The sequence below is a fragment of the Synchiropus splendidus genome, chromosome 12 (genome assembly GCF_027744825.2).
Source record: "Synchiropus splendidus isolate RoL2022-P1 chromosome 12, RoL_Sspl_1.0, whole genome shotgun sequence".
Lineage (NCBI taxonomy): Eukaryota > Metazoa > Chordata > Actinopteri > Syngnathiformes > Callionymidae > Synchiropus > Synchiropus splendidus.
In genome coordinates this window covers 20,948,770-20,969,480 of record NC_071345.1, presented here as the reverse complement: position 1 = coordinate 20,969,480, position 20,711 = coordinate 20,948,770, and the positions used below count along the sequence as shown (strand labels likewise).

At 43.3% G+C, this 20,711-nt stretch overlaps 1 protein-coding gene across 6 annotated transcripts in view; it reads left to right on the top strand.

The window, feature by feature from the left end:
- The window catches only part of grik2 (glutamate receptor, ionotropic, kainate 2), a 172,203-nt gene that overhangs the window by 70,457 nt on the left and 81,035 nt on the right, over positions 1-20,711 (top strand). For all 6 annotated transcript variants that reach the window (XR_008416302.1, XM_053882152.1, XM_053882153.1 and 3 more), the window contains 2 exons: positions 1,422-1,475; positions 2,536-2,709. Coding sequence is in view for 5 of the 6 variants with exons in the window: in XM_053882152.1 (XP_053738127.1) it covers positions 1,422-1,475; positions 2,536-2,709 (228 nt within the window). In the remaining variant the exon portion in view is untranslated. The remainder of the gene's footprint in view (positions 1-1,421; positions 1,476-2,535; positions 2,710-20,711) is intronic.

The following is a 20,711-nucleotide window of genomic DNA, read 5'->3' as shown; positions in this document are numbered from 1 at the left end:
GATGAAAAATAGCTATTGCTTGTTAAACTAACAATTCGTTGTGAAGTTGGTTAGTAATACTGACGAAATATTTTATTTCATGACAAACAGACTGTTAAAGAAAACATATGTACGTAACAAACATATTAATTAGTTCAGTTAAATAATGGTATGATGCAAAACTATGTGCGATGAGATGTCGAGTGGAGATCCATTTTCGCCTGCGTCCTTTGTAGCAGTCCTTTTTATTGAAGAATAATATAGAATATTGAAGAATATTATTGATGTCAAAAATGTGGAAACATCAGAATTAATCAATACACATTAAAAATAAACATGTTTTCCTGATTGTAAAGAATTATTTAGGTTCTCTATTGAAAATTCAAAATTATTTTTCTTCCTGTTTGAAGTCTCCGTCGACTCTTTAATTCATTTTTTTTGGTTTTAAGATGTGTGTATTGATTGACTGTTAAGCTTTGACTAGAGAGGGGTAAGATTTATCTTCTCATACAGGAGACAGTGGTGAAACACAAAACTAGCTTTAAATCAGGTGGCCATTAGTGATGCCATGGATAAATAAATAAAACGACACAAACAAGCCTGGCAACTCTTTTGTGATGAAACTTCTTAGCGTCACAGAATGTCCCACCATTTTGTCTTCTCAAGATCAACACCTTTTTACTTTGAAAATGAGGGTGAAGTTGATAACCAAAGTTGCAGTGACTTGAATGTTGTGGACTTTACTATTATTAATGCTTTCTTTAAGTAGTTACTGAAGTGCACATTTGCAACCTCTTATTGTAGTTCTAACAGAACATTATCAACACGAGAAGCTGAAGCCTCATCAGCGTTCAGAGAGTTGCGCTAACAAAAAACAAAAAACAAAACGGCATCTTAAAGAAGAGGCACGCAGAAAGATGTCTCTCATCTGGTCTTTTGGAAGAATCTGGGATGAGCGAATATGTACAACATGAATTAAGCTGTGGAAGAGAGGTTTTACAAAGAATATAAATAAATGAATAATACAATTACTTGATCATAAATATAGTTAACTTGAATAAAAATGAGTACTTACACAAGGCCTTGAACTCGGATGCGATTGCCACGACTAGTCATGACATGGAAACAGGTTTACTTTCATATTCTATCTCAACGTGACACATGCTGAAGCAGAAAATATAAGCCGTCGTGACCTAGATGTCTCATTTTTACACCATTCCTCTTCTAAATAAATGTATAGAGAGATTAGCTCTGCTGCTGGCATTTGTTCTTTTTTTTCTCTGCCGTGTGTTTCTGGAAGCCCATGGCTACAGCTGAATATCTGCCTCTTCACATTATATGCTATAGCTGATGCCAAGTACATGGGACTCTGCAAAAGATGAAGACATGTATTTCTGCTCTCTTCTTCCTTCAATCCCTCCTCTCTTTCCCCTGGCTTCCAGGCTCTGGCAATGGGGATGATGACTGAGTATTATCACTATATCTTCACCACACTGGTAAGTAGAGAGGCAGTAGTCCATGCTGCACACTGTCATGCATGCCTTTTGAAACTAAATGGACGCTAGTCTTTTGTTGAAATGAAATTGATGTTGTAGACGTATGATTTACAAAACATCCTGTAACAATCCAACTGAAACAGAGCCCAGGTCTATGGACTTGCTGGTGGGCAAACAGAGTCGAATCAACAATTTGACAGTTAGCACTTTAAGAAAAAAAGAAAAAGAAAAAAGAAGAACCAAGGTCTTTACTTACCATGGAGATGTATCAACAATGAAAACCATTGGAGAAAAAAACTGGGAACAAAATACACACAGTGGCCAATAGTAGCGCACGGAAGATACAAGATATAATAAAATAGAAGAGACAGTAGTGAGGAAGAACACATTCCTGGGAAAGAAATAAGACCAATAAACAAACTTGAGGAGGTCAGAACACACAGTCTGCTGAGAGCGAGGGAGAACAGCAGTCAACACCAGTGCACAGGAAAATACTATCAAACGCCAGCAAAGCAGAATCATAATTCTGAACATGAATCAAGAGACAGATGAGAGGTTAAGTTGCCTCCATGTGGCACGACCTGTCTGCAGCTCTGCCTAAAATAGACCTTGGTGTCTATTACTGTAAGAGCACATTTACTAGTTAATGTCCCTGATCTCTGTGTTCTGTGCACCTTGAGTTCTGATTTTGTCTCACAAGCAGAGTCAGAATTTGTTTTCATGAGACAGTTTCACAAGGACTACATCATGGCGACGCACGATAATAATGTCTCGCCTTATTGTGCTGTGGTTTAAAACCAACTTCTTTGCTATTTCTACTTTCATTTCTCACCTTTTCTGCTCTGTGGTTAGAAGCTGTTCTGAGCTGTTTTGTGTCAACGTGTCAATGTTCATGGCTGTATCCTGTGACCTATCTTTCACTCACGTGTGTATTGAGGAAGCACAATCATATTATCTCAATTAGCCATGACCACGGGACACTACTTAGAACATACTATTACTACACTGCTGGTGCTACAAGTCTCTTTATAATTTGTTACAATTGTTTTTCTGTTGATAGGATCTGTTCGCTCTGGATGTGGAGCCTTACCGGTACAGTGGTGTGAACATGACAGGCTTCAGGATCCTCAACACAGAGAATAGCCAAGTGACATCTATCATTGAGAAATGGTCCATGGAACGACTGCAGGCTCCTCCCAAACCTGACTCTGGTCTACTGGACGGCTTCATGACCGTGAGTTTCATTAATTTGAGACGTCTTTAATGCAGTTGTTATATATTATGAGTGACAAAAAAATGACATAATAACAAATAAATTACATGATGATTACTGAAACAAATAAATGTAGGCATAAAATCCTAAATGAATACCAGATTTTGAAGTGGATTTATACATATGCGAAATGTCTTTATTTATTCATGTATTTGTAATTTATATGCATTTACTTAAACAATTATAATTTTGACATCCCACTTGTTTTTGTATTGTATGTCAGTCAAAAAACAAAGTGGATGCTATAGGCCAAAATTTATGTATGTGACTAACCCTGCTCAGTTTTCTGAGAATAAGCACTGTATTGCTTTAGAAAACAGAACCACTCACTGATTTAGATCCAAAGTTTGGAGCCACATTGTCTTCAGTAATGATGCTTGCCCACCTCATGACTATGTCCTTATATCAGTCCTGAATACAAGACAGTGAAGATAAACATCTCCTCCGTGAGCCTGTTAGATGGCAGAGTGAAACCATAATGGAAATGTGGCAAACAGAACGAGCACATCTGAATATCTTGGGTTAGGTTCCACATCCCCACTTCTTGCAGGGATTTTCCAAGGCTAAAACACTCTGGCACACGATCAGCCTTCGATCACATGCAATATATGTAGCAAGTAATATGAAATCATTTCAGAAACAGAGAGTGCCACCACATTGCCTTTTCACCATCTGCTGCTGCCTAGAGAGCCTAATACGTGAAGATCCTAATGTGTTAACTGGCTCCATGGAAGGTTGATTTTTGCCTGTCACCCTGGAAATCAATGTCGTGATTTGATGTTTTTTACTGGTCAGTCTGTCAAATATATGATATAATGCACTTACAACCAACACATTTTTTAAGTCGTATCCATCATTTTCAAAATGTGTCATGCCTGATATTGACCTGATATTGATCTATATCTATATTCAACTATTTTAAAAGAACTATAAGAAGTTTATTGTTCTCTAGTTTCGCTTTAACATTGACATTAGATGTTGATATTGAGACTCGTCTCAGTGGAAATAATTTCCACTTTTATGTGCATCAAATCCTCTCTTTTTGAACATATGGCGCCAGTGTGTTCCTCATACTGTGGAAGAAATTTGGATGCAGCGCTTGTGTGGGATGTAATTCCTGCAGCTGGCAGTGTAGTGTGCCAGAACCTGGCGAGCGTCAGCTGTGCCAGACAATGAGCTGCAGAAGCACAACTTGCTCCTCATATAACTGTCTGTCTGTCCTGAGGATGTCATGCGCCACAACTAGATTTAGTTCGAACAAACAACAGTCGCGTTATCCTTCTGGTGACACACTCAGAGCATGGTCAACCAGGGCTTGAGTTCATAGAAAATGAGATCAGGAGAACTGCACACACAAAGCAGTGCTGCTCTCCTCGGCTGCACCTCAAATTCACGTTCAATTTCAATGTCTATCCCTTGTGCGAGCTGATGCAAATGTGAGTGTCTTTCTTTCCATTTTATCACTCCAAAAAAAAGATTATAGCCCTTATTAGCGACACACTTTAATACCATTTGGTGCATTTGATTATATCATTTAAAATGCTATGAGTTGGTGTTACACAAAATATTTTTTGTATGTTTTTTTTGTATGTTTTGTATGACACAAAGTACGTAGACGTAAAACAATTTTGTTGACTTCATTTCTCCACCGGAGTCAGTGCTGGACTGAGGGACCACTGGAGGAGTGGCTGGGGCGAAAACAGCACATTGGAAACTTCTATGTCAATACACCTGTAATGTCGTTGGCTGGATGTGACAAGGCTCAATCATGGTAGCATGAGGTCCATAGTCACCGTAAGTGAGTTTATTGTTTAGAGTAGGGATGTGCCGATCAATCGGCTACCGATCATGATTGGCTGATTTCAGCGTGATCAGTGAATGCCAATCACTACCTGTCACTGCCAATCACAACAACTGACCACGTGTGACAGTAGGCAATCTGATAAAGCCCCACGGGTTGTGATGCATCTGCACCTCCCTTGATCCCAACTCGCTGCTCACTCTGCTGCAGCATGTTTGCTGTGGAGGTTTTTTCTATGTCTCATGTGGAGTTGGCATCCTACAGCACATGCAAAATGCTTTGCACAGAAGCATGTTAAAAGGCTTCAACACCACTAATTAAACATACTACTTCAAGCACCATTGTTTGACGGAGCACAGACAATTTTTGGGGCTCATGCAAGAGAGACCACTGGTTCCTCAGCAGCAGGCTGTGAGCGCCTCTAACACTTAGCAACATTGGTAAAGCAAATTGCCCAAAAAGTAAGTATTAATATGACCAAGCGATTTAGCACCAGCTTAGCCCACCCATGGTTTGCCATGGTGAAGTTTAGGCCCCTGTACATGGTTCTTATGTCTCATGTATTGACCGTGTGACACATGCATTCTGACCATTTCACATGCTCACATGTAAGCCTGGCTGAAGAGCACCTTTGATAAAACTTACAACCTTGTCAGACTTAAGTGTTGTAAGTGGAAAACCTTCAAAAATCAGCAGTGTATCAAATACTGCTTCTCCTTCTTCTCCCCACTGTCTGTTCTGCAATACAGTGTTGGATGTTGGATTATGAAAAACAGTCTTGGATTATGTCTACACATCAAAGTATGTTTTATCATTCAATATGTGAAGCCCACAGTGTGGATAATCAGTGTGTGGCCAGTGGAAACACACTCTATTCTCCAGGAAAAGTTCCAACCTACAGACTGGAGTAATTTTGCTGCTAAGTTTACCTGTGGCCCTGACACATACATTGACATCTACTCCCTGTGTACTGGATTATACTAACCCTACCATCACAGAAACCATGGCTGAACAAGGAGGTGTGACTCATATTGAGGGCCCACAGCATCTCATTTAGATCAGGTCATGCACAAGCCTGCAGCTGATTCAGGGCCAACCTCAAGAGGGGCCAAGCACTGCTATAATGCTATAGTGGAAAGCCAACCCAAATGTCTGTGACTATAAGTCCTGCAACTCCACCCACAAAATCACAGATGTCTTGTACCTGAATGAGCTTCATGTTCATGCTCGTTTGATAGAGGCAACCAGAAAACTGTGACCTTCACTAGACCCCCTGCAGACCATCACCCATGACACGCACTCATACCCACCGCAGCAACAGGAGCACATATAGTAGGATGCAACTCTCCATGGCACTGCACTCATAAGACATACGCACATATATTCTTTGTTGACTTCATCTCAGCATTCAAGACTGTCATGCCCTCCAGGTTAACAACCAAGCTTCTGGTGGTCTGGTGGTTCTGGTGAGATCTGGGCATCAACATCTCCATCTATCACTCGATTATGGATTCCTGACTGACTGGAGCCAGCATGTCAGATCATGACACACCTGCTTCGACTGCAGACCTGTCGATTTGTAGGCGATGAAACTCTAATTGATTGGGTTGTATGTGTGAAATGAAAACAATGACAAAACACACTACTACAAAAACACACAAAATAAAAATCTTTTTTTCCATGTTAAATGGCTTGAATGCCGTCTATAGCTGCATCATTGCAGAATCATGGTAGAGATGCATAAAAGGTCATAGATATTTTTTCACTTGAAGTACACTTTATTTCCCTTCATGGATTGCCGTAAAAAAACTCTTCGCGTAATAGGGTCTGTTGTGATTCTACTCACATAGTTAAGTTTCAAAGCACCACCACAAACCTCTTATGAGTGGATTCCCTCCTCATTATTTGCTTGCTGCAAAAAAACTCATTGGATTCACTTGAGTGTTAAGTCTATTCGTCCCCCTGACACTGTTTCTTATTCACGCACTCTGCTTCTAAAGCAACATGGCAATGCTCTGCTTACAGTTTTGTCTACAGTCTGTTCAAGGCTGTCCATAAATTTGCAAGGCAGATTTGTTGGCAATGGGCAATGGCAATGGTTTTGGTACTTCTTGTTATCCAGATTCTGAGTCCTTAGAACCTTACATATTAATATTAAACATTCACCAACACCACCAAAGTCTGGCGGACTTTCATTCAAGAGCACTGTTTTAAACATGTTTTTAATACTTGGAACTCTTTATAATGACATAAGTTGGGACAGCGAATGATTTGGAGAAACCACTTCTCCCCTTCTAATGTTTGCACGGACCTTAGAGGGAGGACTTGAGGATAGGTGCTGCGTTCCAAGTTCGCAGAGACACACACACAACTATTGTATAAATAGTGAGTTATGGTGAAATACCATGGACCCATGATACTTTTATTTACATGTCTGCAGCGGTTTGTTGTTATTGAGGCAATGCTGCGGTCTGAAGTGTCAGTTGACTTTCCATTCCGCAAAATTAAAATAACTTCACAGTGGGCTATCAGTGATGAAATAATACATGACACACGTTTATCTTAGGTCAGAACAACGTAAAACACTGAAGTAAGTATCTTTAAACTGTTTTGATGGAACTGATAATGGGTCTGCGGACCACAACACACCACCTGCATCACATAAATCTGACACTGCCCCCTCCCTGTCGCTGTTAATGTCATTATTGCGAGTTACATGAAGGAAAGTCCTCCAGACTCCTTTTTCGCGTCAGGTGTGGGGATTTGTCCACAAGAACTAGCAAAAAGACCTGGCTCTGGAAATGGCACTAAAATGGTTGATTTTATCCCGTTTCCAGCTGTGCGAAGACGTAATCCGAGTTCATCTGTGAAATGGTTCCTAGAACTAAAGAGGTTTCTACAGAGCGGAAGCAGCTAATGGTCTCGGGCCAGTCATTTTAATTCAGCGAAGTTTTGAGTAAACATGGCACGCTCCGTACTGCAGCTTTGCCTCAGTCAGATGTTAGCTGCGAAGACACTCAGATATTAGCGACTCCATAGTCTATGATTTGATATTCAATAAATGTCTTGCAAATGTATGGAAACCAGGGGGGAGAATGGGCTCATGATTGAATCAGTCAGTCACCGTGCCTCCTTTGCTTACCTTAAACAAGCCCTCTGATTTCAGATATCAACATGTCAGATGAAGGGACAATAACAGTTGCCCAATTTGGTTGAAATAGCTTCCTCTGTGATGTCAAACAGTGGACACGTGTCTCATGAAGTACTAAAAAATACATGAAAAACTTAGGACTTGAGACTTGCAGATGTGCAACTTAGTAACATGTCTGGCTTATGATCTGCAAGTGTGCATGTATTGTTAACAGTTGTAAGAGGAAGTTTACATACATTGTTAAAAAAAGAAAAAGAAAAAATACTCAGCTCTTCTGCCATGCTTTTTATTTTGTTACATACTTCTTGCTCCTGTGTGGGGCGCGATCGGCACCTGTTATCAATGTCCAATGATGAACCTCCACCTCTTAAGGAGAAGCTGGAGATTGATGCAGTGCCAGATCGTGAATGTTTCCACACCGTGATATGCTTTTGGACTCCCGAACTTTTCGGACTTTACTTCATCTTTTTACTTCCTGGATTTCTTGTTTCTTAGTTCCTCGTCACTGGTGCCCGACCTGTTGTCAGTGTGTGTTGATTGCTCCCTGGATTTCGGTTGAGCTTGCTCTGTTGGAGTCTCTCTTAGTTATTTGTTTTGGACTTGGGTCAGCCTTTCTATACTTCCTGTCCTTGGGTTCACCTCATTGTCTGCGCTGTCACACTATCTTTCAAAAATGAAAGTCTCTTTTGTGGATCCCACATCAAAAAAATGGAGGCTGCAAAGCATCTTCTGGCTCCCAGACCAACGAAAGGTGACAAGTAACTGGAGGAAACCATTACATTGGAGCAACAATGAACAGGGTCACCCAACCCTGATTCACGAGGGTCTGACAAAGAGATGACACAATAGGATCCAAAAGTCCACTTTCACAACGTCAATATATAATGTCATGGGATTAGGGATGGGATCATATCAATGCTTGTGCTACTAGCGAGTTGCTTCATGCTATGGTGGGTTTTTCTCCTCCCATTTTAGAGCCAGGGTGCTCTATGGTTCAGCATGTAATCTTGAAAGCCAATGTTACCTATATGGGACCTCCATGAAGGCGGTCAGTAATGATGAGCCGAAGAGGGTCATGAAACAGTGTCTTTATCTCTGAGCCCACTATACTGTCTGGGACACAGAATCTTTGGATTTGAACCACATGTTTAAACCAAGAGCATCAGTCACCACTGAGCTGGTGCTCATTATTACTCACATGCTGGATCATCGAGGGCCAGGTCAAATTGCGCGGATGACTCGGACTCTGGCCTGATGGTGTTCAACCATGCATAAAGACTCGTACTTTCTTGCCTGAAAATCAAAGAGTGTGAGAGGTGATGTATTGTGTGAGCATGATTTTATGATAGGTTGCTTGTTCTCTAGCTGTGAGAAAACCACATCAAACGACTCCCACACAACTTAAGTGAGCATGGTGGGGCAGATTAGTGGCTCTTCTCTGCCTGTGGCCGCTTAGATTGATGCAGGACCATGTTTTTACAGTATTTAGTGATCCCATTAAAATATTAGGGTTATGATTAATTATCAAACCTTCATAAATTGACTGAGTGTGCAGTGCAGCAGAGGCAGAGCGAGAACAGCAATGACAAAAGATCTGTGGCAGAAAACAGGCCCGATATAATGCTTTACTTTACGTCTGCCTTTTGATTTGCATTATGACAGTGGCTGCTTTCTGTCTGTTTTCCTCCCCTCATCACAGTAACTTTCCAGCCGTCCAGCACACGTCATTTCACTTTCATGTGGCCTCAAACTTGGGAAAAACAGCATATCTGTGCTTAAAGGAATTTATGAGGTTATTGTGCTTGAAATAAAAAAAAGCAAATGTAGTATTTGTGCCATTGTGGAATATCATCAAATGCATCAAAAATACTTGCCAAAGGCATGGTAGGAGATTAAACAGATGCCAGAAGGCAAACTACTGACTACTGACTTTCTTGTTACCCTCTTCATTTCAGAGCGATTTATATGTGTGTGTCTGATGGTCTGCCAAGTTAGTGATATTTTAAGGTTTTGCTGGAGAGAATCAACCTCAAATGCGGGAGGATAGTCAAGGCACTTGTAGATGCAAAATCTGGATTTAGAATCCCAGATGCTACACAACTCCTGACCGTCAGCTGCGTTGCCAGGTTGCACCATCATCAGGAAAGAATTTCAGACTTCACTGTCCCCAGACATTCTGGCTGTGCCCTGTGGCCAATTATTTTGTTCTTTTAAAAAAAATTGTTTGTCTTCGTACAGACTGATGTTATCTTCTTTTGACCTGTTCACTTTTGTACACGGAACATCCAATGGCAACTCACTTGATTCACTTGCGAGCCTTAACTGCAGTCGCTAAAATGTAATTCACACACCTTTATTTTCTTGCCCAATGTGTTGACAAGCAGCTTTTCATCCTCCTGGATATTTCCTTGGTTCGCCAGGATGAAGGCATTGTTTTCTTTAACGTGTTTAAATGTTCAAGGAGTTTTAAAACAAACCAGGATTTTAATGGTCTTAGTCGTAAACATATCTACATTCTGTTTGATCCTATGGTAATTACTCAGCAAATGTCTACTGTAAGAGAAAGAGTCGAGTGGCAAATCCATACCTTACATACACTTTTAACCAAGATGGCATCTGAATCACCCCCGGTTGAGATTCTTCACACCTCTGCCTTGCTGCGCCTTTTCACTTCTAACTTCACCCACACGGTATTTGGGCAGCAAATACCGGAAGACGCTTTGTTCATGTGAATGCGTCATCAGCAATGCGACGGCACAGTTCATGATCCAAACCGGCCAGTAAAGGGTCTGATCGCTGTCTGGGCGGACAACATCGTTCAAAAGCAACTTCTCAAACTCCCAGAACACTACGGCATGCAGCCGGGAGCTGCAGGAAAACGCTCGGGAACGGGAGCGCCGCGGATTGATCCACGCTGCTCTCGCAACACGTTGAACACAGCGAGAGAGATTACTGACGATCGAGAAGGTTTTAATGAGTGAAGTTCAGATCCCTTCACCTTCACCTTCTTCTTCCGCTTATCCGGGGTCGGGTCGCAGAGGCAGCATTCGAAGCAGGGAAGCCCAAACTTCCCGGTCCGCACAAACCTCCTCCAGCTACTCCCGTGGGATCCCGAGGCGTTCCCAGGCCACACCGGAGACATAATCTCTCCAGCGAGTCCTGGGTCCCGGTAGGACATGCCGGGAACACCTCCCCAGGGAGGTGTCCAGGGGGCATCCGGATCAGATGCCCGAGCCACCTCAGCTGGTTCCTCTCGATGTGGAGGAGCAGCGGCTCCACCCCGAGCTCCTCCCGGATGACCGAACTCCTCACCCTATCTCTAAGGGTGCGCCCAGCCACCCTGCGGAGGAAACTCATCTCAGCCGCTTGTATCCGCGATCTCATCCTTTCCGTCATGACCCAAAGCTCGTGACCATAGGTGAGGGTGGGAACGTAGATCGATTGGTAAAGCGAGAGCTTCGTCTTGTGACTCAGCTCCCTCTTCACCACGACGGCCCGATACAGCGACCGCATCACTGCTGCCGCTGCACCAACCCATCGATCAATCTCACGCTCCCCTTTTCCCTCACTCGAGAACAAGACCCCAAGATACTCCACCACTTGGGGCAAGAACTCTCCACCCACCTGGAGAGAGCAAGTCACCTTATGCCGGTCGAGAACCAGGGCCTCAGACTTGGAGGTGCTGATCCTCATCCCGGCTGCTTCACACTCGGCTGCAAACCGCCCCAGCGCATGCTGAAGGTCCCGGTCCGATGAGGCCAGCACAACAACATCGTCCGCAAATAGCAGAGATGTAATTCTGTGCTTCCCGAACCGGATCCCCTCCGACCTCTGGCTACGGCTAGAAATTCTGTCCATAAAAGTAATGAACAGAACCGGTGACAAAGGACAGCTCTGGCGGAGACCGACATGCACCGGGAACAAGTCTGATTTACTGCCGGCAATGCAAACCATGCTCCTGCTCCGGTCATACAAGGAGCGGACAGCCCCTAGCAGAGGGTCCCGCACCCCATATTCCCGGAGCACCCCCCACAGGACATTGCGAGGGACACAGTCGAACGCCTTCTCCAAATCCACAAAGCACATGTGGACTGGTTGGGCGAACTCCCATGAACCCTCGAGCACCCGATGCAGGGTATAGAGCTGGTCCAATGTTCCACGACAGGGGCGAAAACCACACTGTTCCTCCTGGATCCGAGGTTCGACTATTGGCCGAAGTCTCCTCTCTCGTACCCTGGAATAGACCTTTCCAGGGAGGCTGAGAAGTGTGATCCCCCTGCAGTTGGAACACACCCTCCGGTCCCCCTTCTTAAACAGGGGGCCACCACCCCGGTCTGCCAGTCCAGAGGCACTGTCCTCGACTGCCACGCGATGTTGCAGAGACGTGTCAGCCACGACAGCCCTACAACATCCAGGGATTTCAGATACTCAGGACGGATCTCATCCACCCCGGGGGGCCCTACCACCGAGGAGCTTACGAACAACCTTTGTGACTTCGGCCCGGGTGATGAGAGAGTCGTCCGAGTCCTCAGTCCCCGCTTCCTGAATGGAAGACGTGACGGCGGGATTGAGGAGACCCCGAAGTATTCTTTCCACCGCCCGACAACATCACCAGTCGAGGTCAGCAGTCTCTCCCCCGCACTGTAAACAGTACTGGTGAGGCACTGCTTCCCCCCTTCCCAATTTATTCGAGGCTGACCAATAGTCCTCCTCCATGGCCTCTCCGAACTCCTCCCAGACCCAAGTTTTTGCCTCCAAGACTGCACGGGAAGCCGCACGCTTGGCCTGCCGGTACACGTCAGCTGCCTCAGGAGTCCCACAGGCCATCAAGACCCGATAGGACTCCTTCTTCAGCCTGACGGCATCCCTTACTTTCGGTGTCCACCACCAGGTTCGGGGATTGCCGCCACGACAGGCACCGGAGACCTTGCGACCGCAACTACGTACAGCCGCACTGACAATGGAGGAGGAGAACATCCTCCCCTGCCAGCGGATCACACTCACCACTAGGTGGTGATCGGTTGACAGCTCTGCCCCTCTTTTCACCAGAGTGTCCGAGACACGTGGCCGAAGGTCAGATGACACGATCACAAAGTCTATCATAGACCTCCGGCCAAGGGTGTCCTGGTGCCATGAGCACTTATGGACACCTTTGTGCTCAAACATGGTGTTCGTTATGGACAAACTGTGGGTGGCACAGAAATCCAGTAGTAGAACACCGCTCAGGTTCAGATCGGGTAGGCCGTTCTTCCCAATCACGCCTCTCCAAGTCTTGCTGTCATTGCCTACGTGGGCGTTGAAGTCTCCCAGTAGAACAATGGAGTCCCCAGTTGGGGCACTGTCAAGTACCCCTCCCAGTGACTCCAAGAAAGCCGGGTAGTCTGCACTGCTGTTCGGCCCGTAGGCCGCGACCACCGTGAGACCTGTCCCCAACCCGTAGGCGTAGGGACGCGGCCCTCTCGTTCACCGGGGTAAACCCCAACACGAAGCTGCAGAGCTGCGGGGCTATGAGCAAGCCTACGCCAGCCCGCCGCCTCTCCCCGCGGACCACTCCAGAAAAGTAGAGGGTCCAGCCTTTCTCGAGGAGTTGGGTTCCAGAGCCCAGGCTGTGCGTGGAGGAGAGCCCGACTAGAAAAGAGAAAAGAGCCTGAGCTTGGCCAAGTTCAGATCCTGACTTCAGAAATGATCAGTGCATAGTCTGGTGATCTTCAGTAACTTGGGGAAAATCAGCGTCTTGCCTCGTCGCTGTCCTCATGCAGACCGCTGCGCTGCGTTGAGATGAGCACTGAAAATAGTTTCTGAGGAGCTCGGCATTATTCATTTAAGCAAATCTGTCTGTCAATAAAATCAGATGTTTATCAGCCTAATAAAGGCGAAAACACGCAACTTATCTAACACTCGCACACATCGAGTCCTAGGCTGCTGCACTGCGCTGCAGAGCGCAATTTTCCTGCAGCTCCCTGCTGCACACCTCAGTTTTCTGGGAGTCTGAGAAGTTGTTTTTGAATGATGTTGTCTGCCCAGACAGCGATCAGACCCTTTACTGCCCAGCATTTATCAGGTTTGTGTGGAGTCACGCTGTACACATAGTTTCGGGCATCTAGCGCCGAGTCGGCTGAGGTGTGAAGCTCACCACCCACTAAGCAACCCGCTGAGAGTTTCACGAGACAAAGTGCAGGTCTCCAGCGGGGATCAGGTCTGCGACCAAAACCCGACTCGCTTGTGTTCGCATCTGGGACTTCAGAGACGAAAGAGCTTTGTCTTGAGACAGAACCCCTAGTGTGAAAGCACCCTGAGCTGAACTCCATTGGTAAATGGGTCAGCAGGGATTTTCCAGAAAATCAGCAACGCTTTTTTGTGTGTAATATTTGGTGTGTTTTTGTTTTTGTTTGTTGGCTGTGTAGCTGTATGTGTCTTTATGTGGTTTGTTATGACACCATCACACTTTTCAAAGAATCAAAGTTTTTTTTTCTTATTTAATAATTATATTGCTCAATTTTCTGAAATCATGTCTGCCAAGCCGACTCAGGAATGTTCCATTTCGGCTGAAGCTAAAGTAGCTATGAGGAAAGTTAAGCATTCTCCGTAACTCAGAGCTTCATGATCTGGTATGAAATAGATCGTGGCATTGTGCATCACACTGCTTCAGTTTGGAATTCAGTCTGTGTTGTGGTCAGAAGTGAACATGTCAAGTTCACCGCTCTGTAAAAACATAGATGGGAAGTGAAAGGTTCACACTGAGGGTGGGATTAGAGGGCTTTCAGATTTGGCTGGTAAGACTAGATTCTACTCAGAGGGGCTGGTAGCAACAGCAGAATGAGTCCCTGAAGGGCTGGGGCATCACATCATCACATTTTCACATGGTATCAACTGAGACGCCAAAATGGCTGCGCCTGAAATAACAAATACGCCTGCCAAATCACATCATAATCCAAGCCGCTGCAGTCTAAATCTGCCTCTCCCTCCCATGATAATGACGCCAATGGAGAGAATAAGTGAGCCACTCTTTTATCTATCCGCTGTCTGCGTTGATTTTGGGCTCAGCCATAAGAGGACTTCATTAATGCATGTGAACATTAAAATGAGAAGATAATCATATGACCAGAGAGCATAACGGGACTAGCATAGCATTCATTCATTTCAATGTTCTAAAAATGAATTTGGAAAATAAATGAATAGTTTTTTCAAAACCTGACTTAACAGAAGAACACATATTTTTTCATTTACTGAGGGAAATTTACAGAGGATTTCGCAGGTTCGCAGGTGTAAGTAGCTTTATCCGATTATTGTATATAGAGTGACACGCAGACTTTGAGGGGGTGGGACCCTCCTTGAGGGGATGAGACTAAGGGGCGAGTGGTAGCAGGGTGGCAGCGGAATTGGTTGCTTTTCATCTCTTGAGTTTCACACATTAGTGAGATAAAAATAAAATAAAAATAACACTGCAGCTGTAGTCTCATCATGAAATAGGTGTACTTTCAGTGTATACTACACTTTTTAAGCGCAAGTCACGCTGCACATTACTCAATAATATAATACGTTATTTAATTTATATATAATATAAATTAAATAACGGTCTTTCATGCAGTAACCAGAAGAAGAAGAGTCCACTATGAATAATGTTTTGGGAGCGTATTATATAGTGCAGGGAAGTGTAAGCCATTCTAATGTGAAATGTAATGACAATCTATTTCTGCATATTGAAATAAACATTCGTGCATTCCTGCATGGATGCATGAATATGAAGTCCGTTTTTATGTTTTCCTCAGTCTACGTAAAAAGAACGAAACCACTTGCGCCAGACTATGTCCGGTTCTGCAAAATACTTCAGGTATAAGAATAAAAATGGCTCACGTTCATCACTTTTTCAAAAGCTTTTTTTTTTTTTTTTGCAAATGTTCACATGGAAAATCTACCAAGTACACCAGGCCTGGCCTACCTGTGGCTCCCGAGCCACATGCGGCTCTTTTCCCAGTTTCATGCGGCTCTTCACCAAACTTTGTCATTCCCTAAACTAAACGTATGGCATGTGTTTCACCTGTTATTCATTGTCCTTACATATTTGTAGGATGTGGCTCTTTTCAGCAACAAAGTAAAACAATGTGGCTCTTAGCCTCTGACTGGTTGGCCACCCCTGAAATACACTATCAGAATGTTTTGTGTCCTTAAATCATATGTAGGCATTTGTTTCTATCATTTAAAAGCAGTTTCCCTTTATTTGAGGTGCTAATAGGTTCATGGTGGAACAATGTTCCCTCTAATTTTTCAAGTGTCTGAGCAAACAGGCAAGCTCTCTGAGCAGTCCTTTGGACTATGTACAATCGATTTTCGTCAGCTGTAGTGACTGCTGTAAAAAACAATTTGCATAATTCGCATTGAGGAATGGAAAATGTTCATGGATAATTCAAAAGTAGAAATGTAGAAATAAAAGCCTATCAATTGTATTTGATATGTATAGCTCATTATATATTTGTTGAACGTAATAATAATGTAGTATATAGAAATTAAAAAAAGAAAATTCACTGTTACTTTCATTCTCAATTTCTTCACCTGAATAGTGTGTCGTCCCTGAAACCTTCACTGCCTTGCTCTTCTCCCTCTCGTTTCTGTTTCTCCTGTACGGAACTCGGCTGCATGAATCATCTCTCCCTCCCAATTGGCTCAGTGCATACGTACATTTTGACCAAACACAAGCAATTCATAACCATCAGCTCTTAAACATCAGCCAGCTCTAATACTTCACTTCATATAACCAGCTCTTCCAGTTGCTGGTCTTTTCATTTTGTGTATCGGCAGATGGTGATCTTAAGCATTAGAATTGCCGTATTGCGTGTGCTTGTGTGCAACCAGCTCCCACAACCAGTCGCCGCTGCACTGAGTTGCACTGAGTTCCTTTCTTTATTGTTGATGGTGTGAAGTGAGATCGTCTTTCTTCTGTGTGTGGACATGATAGTGTCTAGACACTCAAGAGCGTGCTCTCCTCGTTTCTTCATGCAGTCCATTAGATCGGTTCTGAACTGTCCAACCCATGTGTCATGTGTTTGCTCTGTTTTTAGTCATTTCTCTGGCTGTCTGCAGCGTCAGGACTCACGCTCAGTCGACGAAATGTGAACAAATTTGCAAAAAAAATTGATTTCTTGGGAAAACATGAATTGAGCATTAGGCCCTGCAGTCTGAATGCAAACTTAGTTTAAACACCTAATGGAGACAGTTAACATTGTAATTGAAGCGTTATACTGGTTTGCAGCTGGCGCCTGTGCTGCTTCAAACTTCCGTCTCTCCTAACCTCACTGGCATTTGTCATCATAGCACAACGCTCTCTCTGTGTGTGAGCTTCTACAGGCTCTGGTGAGAGATCTGTGTGGGTTGAAGCATAACAGTGACTGGGCGCTTACCTGCTGGGGCCTGGACTGGCACTTACACTCCCTCCTGTGAAGCACCAGCGCAATGTCAATTGCAAAAGCAAAACTCCAAAGAGTGTTTTTTCCCATGCTGGGTGTACTGAATGTTTTTGTATTATACTGAGTACCATTGCAACCCTAATGTCATGGTGCAACTGTTTTCACTTGCAAAAAGATATAACGTTTTTTAAGCTGGTCTTCAAGGAAATTTGATCATACTGACACAAATATGTTGCATCGTGCATGGGGTTATGAAAAACGCCTTTTTTTTCGTTCTGGGGAGAATGAAAAAAAATGAATGTTGCTCCGATTGTAGTGCATTCACATGCAATTACATCATACTGCTGCAATTTATTTGTGCTTCTCTGGCCCCTGTTACAACATTACCACCACACGAGTTACTAATTCTCTCCAACCGACAGACTGGAAACAAATTTTGTGTGAGGATGTTTGCTGACAACTTCACAGCAAAATGAGCGCAGACAACAACGAAACATAGGGGGGGGCGCATTCATTGAAAAGATGAGAAAAAGAGGGGAGGGAGTAAAAAGCAACTCCCAAACTAGGGTCCTGTGAGGTGGGCACAGTATAGGATTTGGAAAAAAAATACCTCAGCAATATCGAAGACATAAGAGAACTGAAGGACTGCACATATGTGAGAGAATGGGATCACTCCCAGTGCAGATATTAATATTTCTGGGACAGACAGCGATGGTGATTACCTAGATGAGTGGACAGACTTCTAACCAGGTAAGTTGTGGGGCCCCAATGTTATTATAAATTATTTTAATTATTTTAAAAAAATATACATAGAATTAGTCTGCGCTTGTTTTGCATTGTGAAGTTATAAGGAAACGTTCTCGCAAAAAATGCAAAGTTTGTTTTTCCAGTCAGTGTTGTTGCTGAGAGCCAAAATCAAACCCATGTGGTGAAATTAGTAACTGTGATGTTATAACAATGGTCGGAGACGCACAAATATTTATATTAAAATTGAAGCAGTACTTTTATACTTGCAGATAGAAGATGTGCCGCAATTCAGCCCCATTAATTTCTTCCATTCTCCTGAAGTGAATGTGTCTTTCCCGGTCAAGAGGAGACGCATCCATTAGAGCTTTGTTTCCATGACGACGTTGATAAGCTGGCATGGCTGAGGCTAAAGGGGTTGAGTGGAACCTGAACATTTAAGTCATTCTTAAAACTGTCGAAATCGTGCTGCGCTTGAAAGATTTAATAAATCTCTCACTCTGGCTGGTAGACTAGTGAGAGGAGGAAGAGGAGGCGACAGCTGAGTGGAGAAATACTCGGCGTCAGTTCCCACTGGCTGACACCAGGGAGAGAAGCTTTTAGAGCGTTTAGCTTTAATTTCATTCAGGAGTGACATAATTGATTTTAATGAGATGTTTATGGAGTGAAGTGCCAGTGTTGCTAAATCATTTGTGAGGCTGCCTGACGGGTACTTGCGAGGATGACACTGGGGAGAAGCAGAGAGGCACACAAAATCGCTGCTGCCAGAACTCCTCTCAGCAAGCTCATCTTCATACGCTCATGCCTCCAGCAAAATACATTTGACTGCTTGTTTTAATTAAAAGCACATTTGATTCAAGAATTTGTTTCTTAACTTATGCTGCGAGCATGATAACCTGTTGTTTGATCCCTCTCCACACATCGTCATATTCTATATATGTTTTTATTATATTTTATAAATTGAGGTTCCGTTCAAAAGAGGGGTGCATGTTCATGGATATTGCAATGGAGTACATTAAAATGGAAGGATTGACTTACGAGGATGCGCAAGAAACTTACTTGGCAAGCCCTGACAAAAAAGCTGAATGTATGTATGCTCTGGCTGTCGTGGTCTTATGGAGTCATGGCTGTAATGTAATGAAAAAAAAAAATATATATATATATATATATATATATATATATGGCCTTTATTTGTCCCACAGTGGGGAAATTCTATGTGTCACAGGAGATTACGACAGCGTTTTTCAACTGGGATATGTCAGTCAGTCAAAGCAGCACTGCCGTGGTGCGCAGTGCTCCTCTTCTCACACACACAGCAAAGAAGCCGGTCACATGCAATACTTCCGGCTGTTTTTAAACCTGATGCGCCACTCATTTGACCACGCGCTTTCACAACAGAACGATGGAGGGAGTGATCCTTGACTGAACCGCGACGCCAAAGACTGTCTGCACCACAGTGCTAACAGAGGTAACAGAGCTAAAGGCTAACGTGACGCCTCACTTTGTTGATACTTATCGACTGTCAAAGTTTGCTTTGTGGTTTAGAAGAAGAGAGAAAGAATAATTGTGAAACAATTTTCACGAAGCAAGTTAAGGCAAAGAATACTAAGGATTGGTCTGGAAACTCAAAGCTGCAATAAAATCATGCAAAAGAAAAGTGATAAAATCGGAACAGTGTTTTTAAGTGAGTAAATAAATAAATAAAACATGATGTATTTCGGCATATTGCCCACCCCGTTCTGGACACATTTGAAACAAATACATTTTCTGCTATTTGTTTCTGCGAATAACATGGCAAAATAACAACAGCGTCAGTAGCTACAGTTTTTCACAAATTAATATATATATTTTCTATAGGACTTAAAGCACAAGTGCACTTTGGCCAAGGTTCCTTTGGTGGTGAGGTTGAAAAACACTGCCTTATGACAACAAAGATGCTGACACATGCCTGACACACATTAAAGATACACAGCAAAAATCCATAAAGAATCAGTATTAAAAATAGACTTATGAATAAATACTATTAATATATAAACATACCTGTATATCATGATGAAATGAATGAACAATTGAATAATATGTAGTTAATAATTAATACATGACATCGATAATTATCAATTATACAAGTAAATTGTATAAATCTACGTCTGGGTGTTCTTTGACAGCAGAACCAGGCATGATCTCTTCCATTTCTGAAGCCTGGAACTGATGCTGTCTGGACCCGTTGCCTTCCCCTGGGTCCTCACCTGGGTGAAAGTCATGTGCACGCTGGCGCAGGGAGCAGTGATTGTAGGGTGTGTGCGAGGAATGCACAATCCACATTTGTAACTTTCCAGTCCAATTCCGATACTTGAATTTGGAGGGCTGATATAGACATGCCTCCAATCTGATACCAGAGCTGAGTTTGCTGTTTTTTTTTTTACGTTATTGTTGATTGTGAATTAAGTAGAGAAGGCAACGAGAGGCCAGTGTAAAACCACAGAGTGAAGTCAGAAAAACATGAAATCCTGACAACACTAAAATGATATCCTGAAAACAAAGTTGCAACTCTGATGGTATATACACACATATATATATATATATATATATATATATATATACATACACGTGGTTACAATGCTTTGAAATGCTCTCCAGTGCTCCTACTCCTTACAGATAGACAGTCCTTTCAGATTGTAACTTGTTGCACTAAATCTTTTAAATCTTTGTGTTTTGCTGTCAAGAGGACTTGAGTATCCACACAATGAGGCAGTGCCAGAATGTCCAATAATCCTCCATCAACATCAAACACGACAAACCACTGCAGCGGTGGTGGCTTGTGTCCCTGCAGGACAATGCTTTCCACAGCGCCCGAGGGCAGGATTTC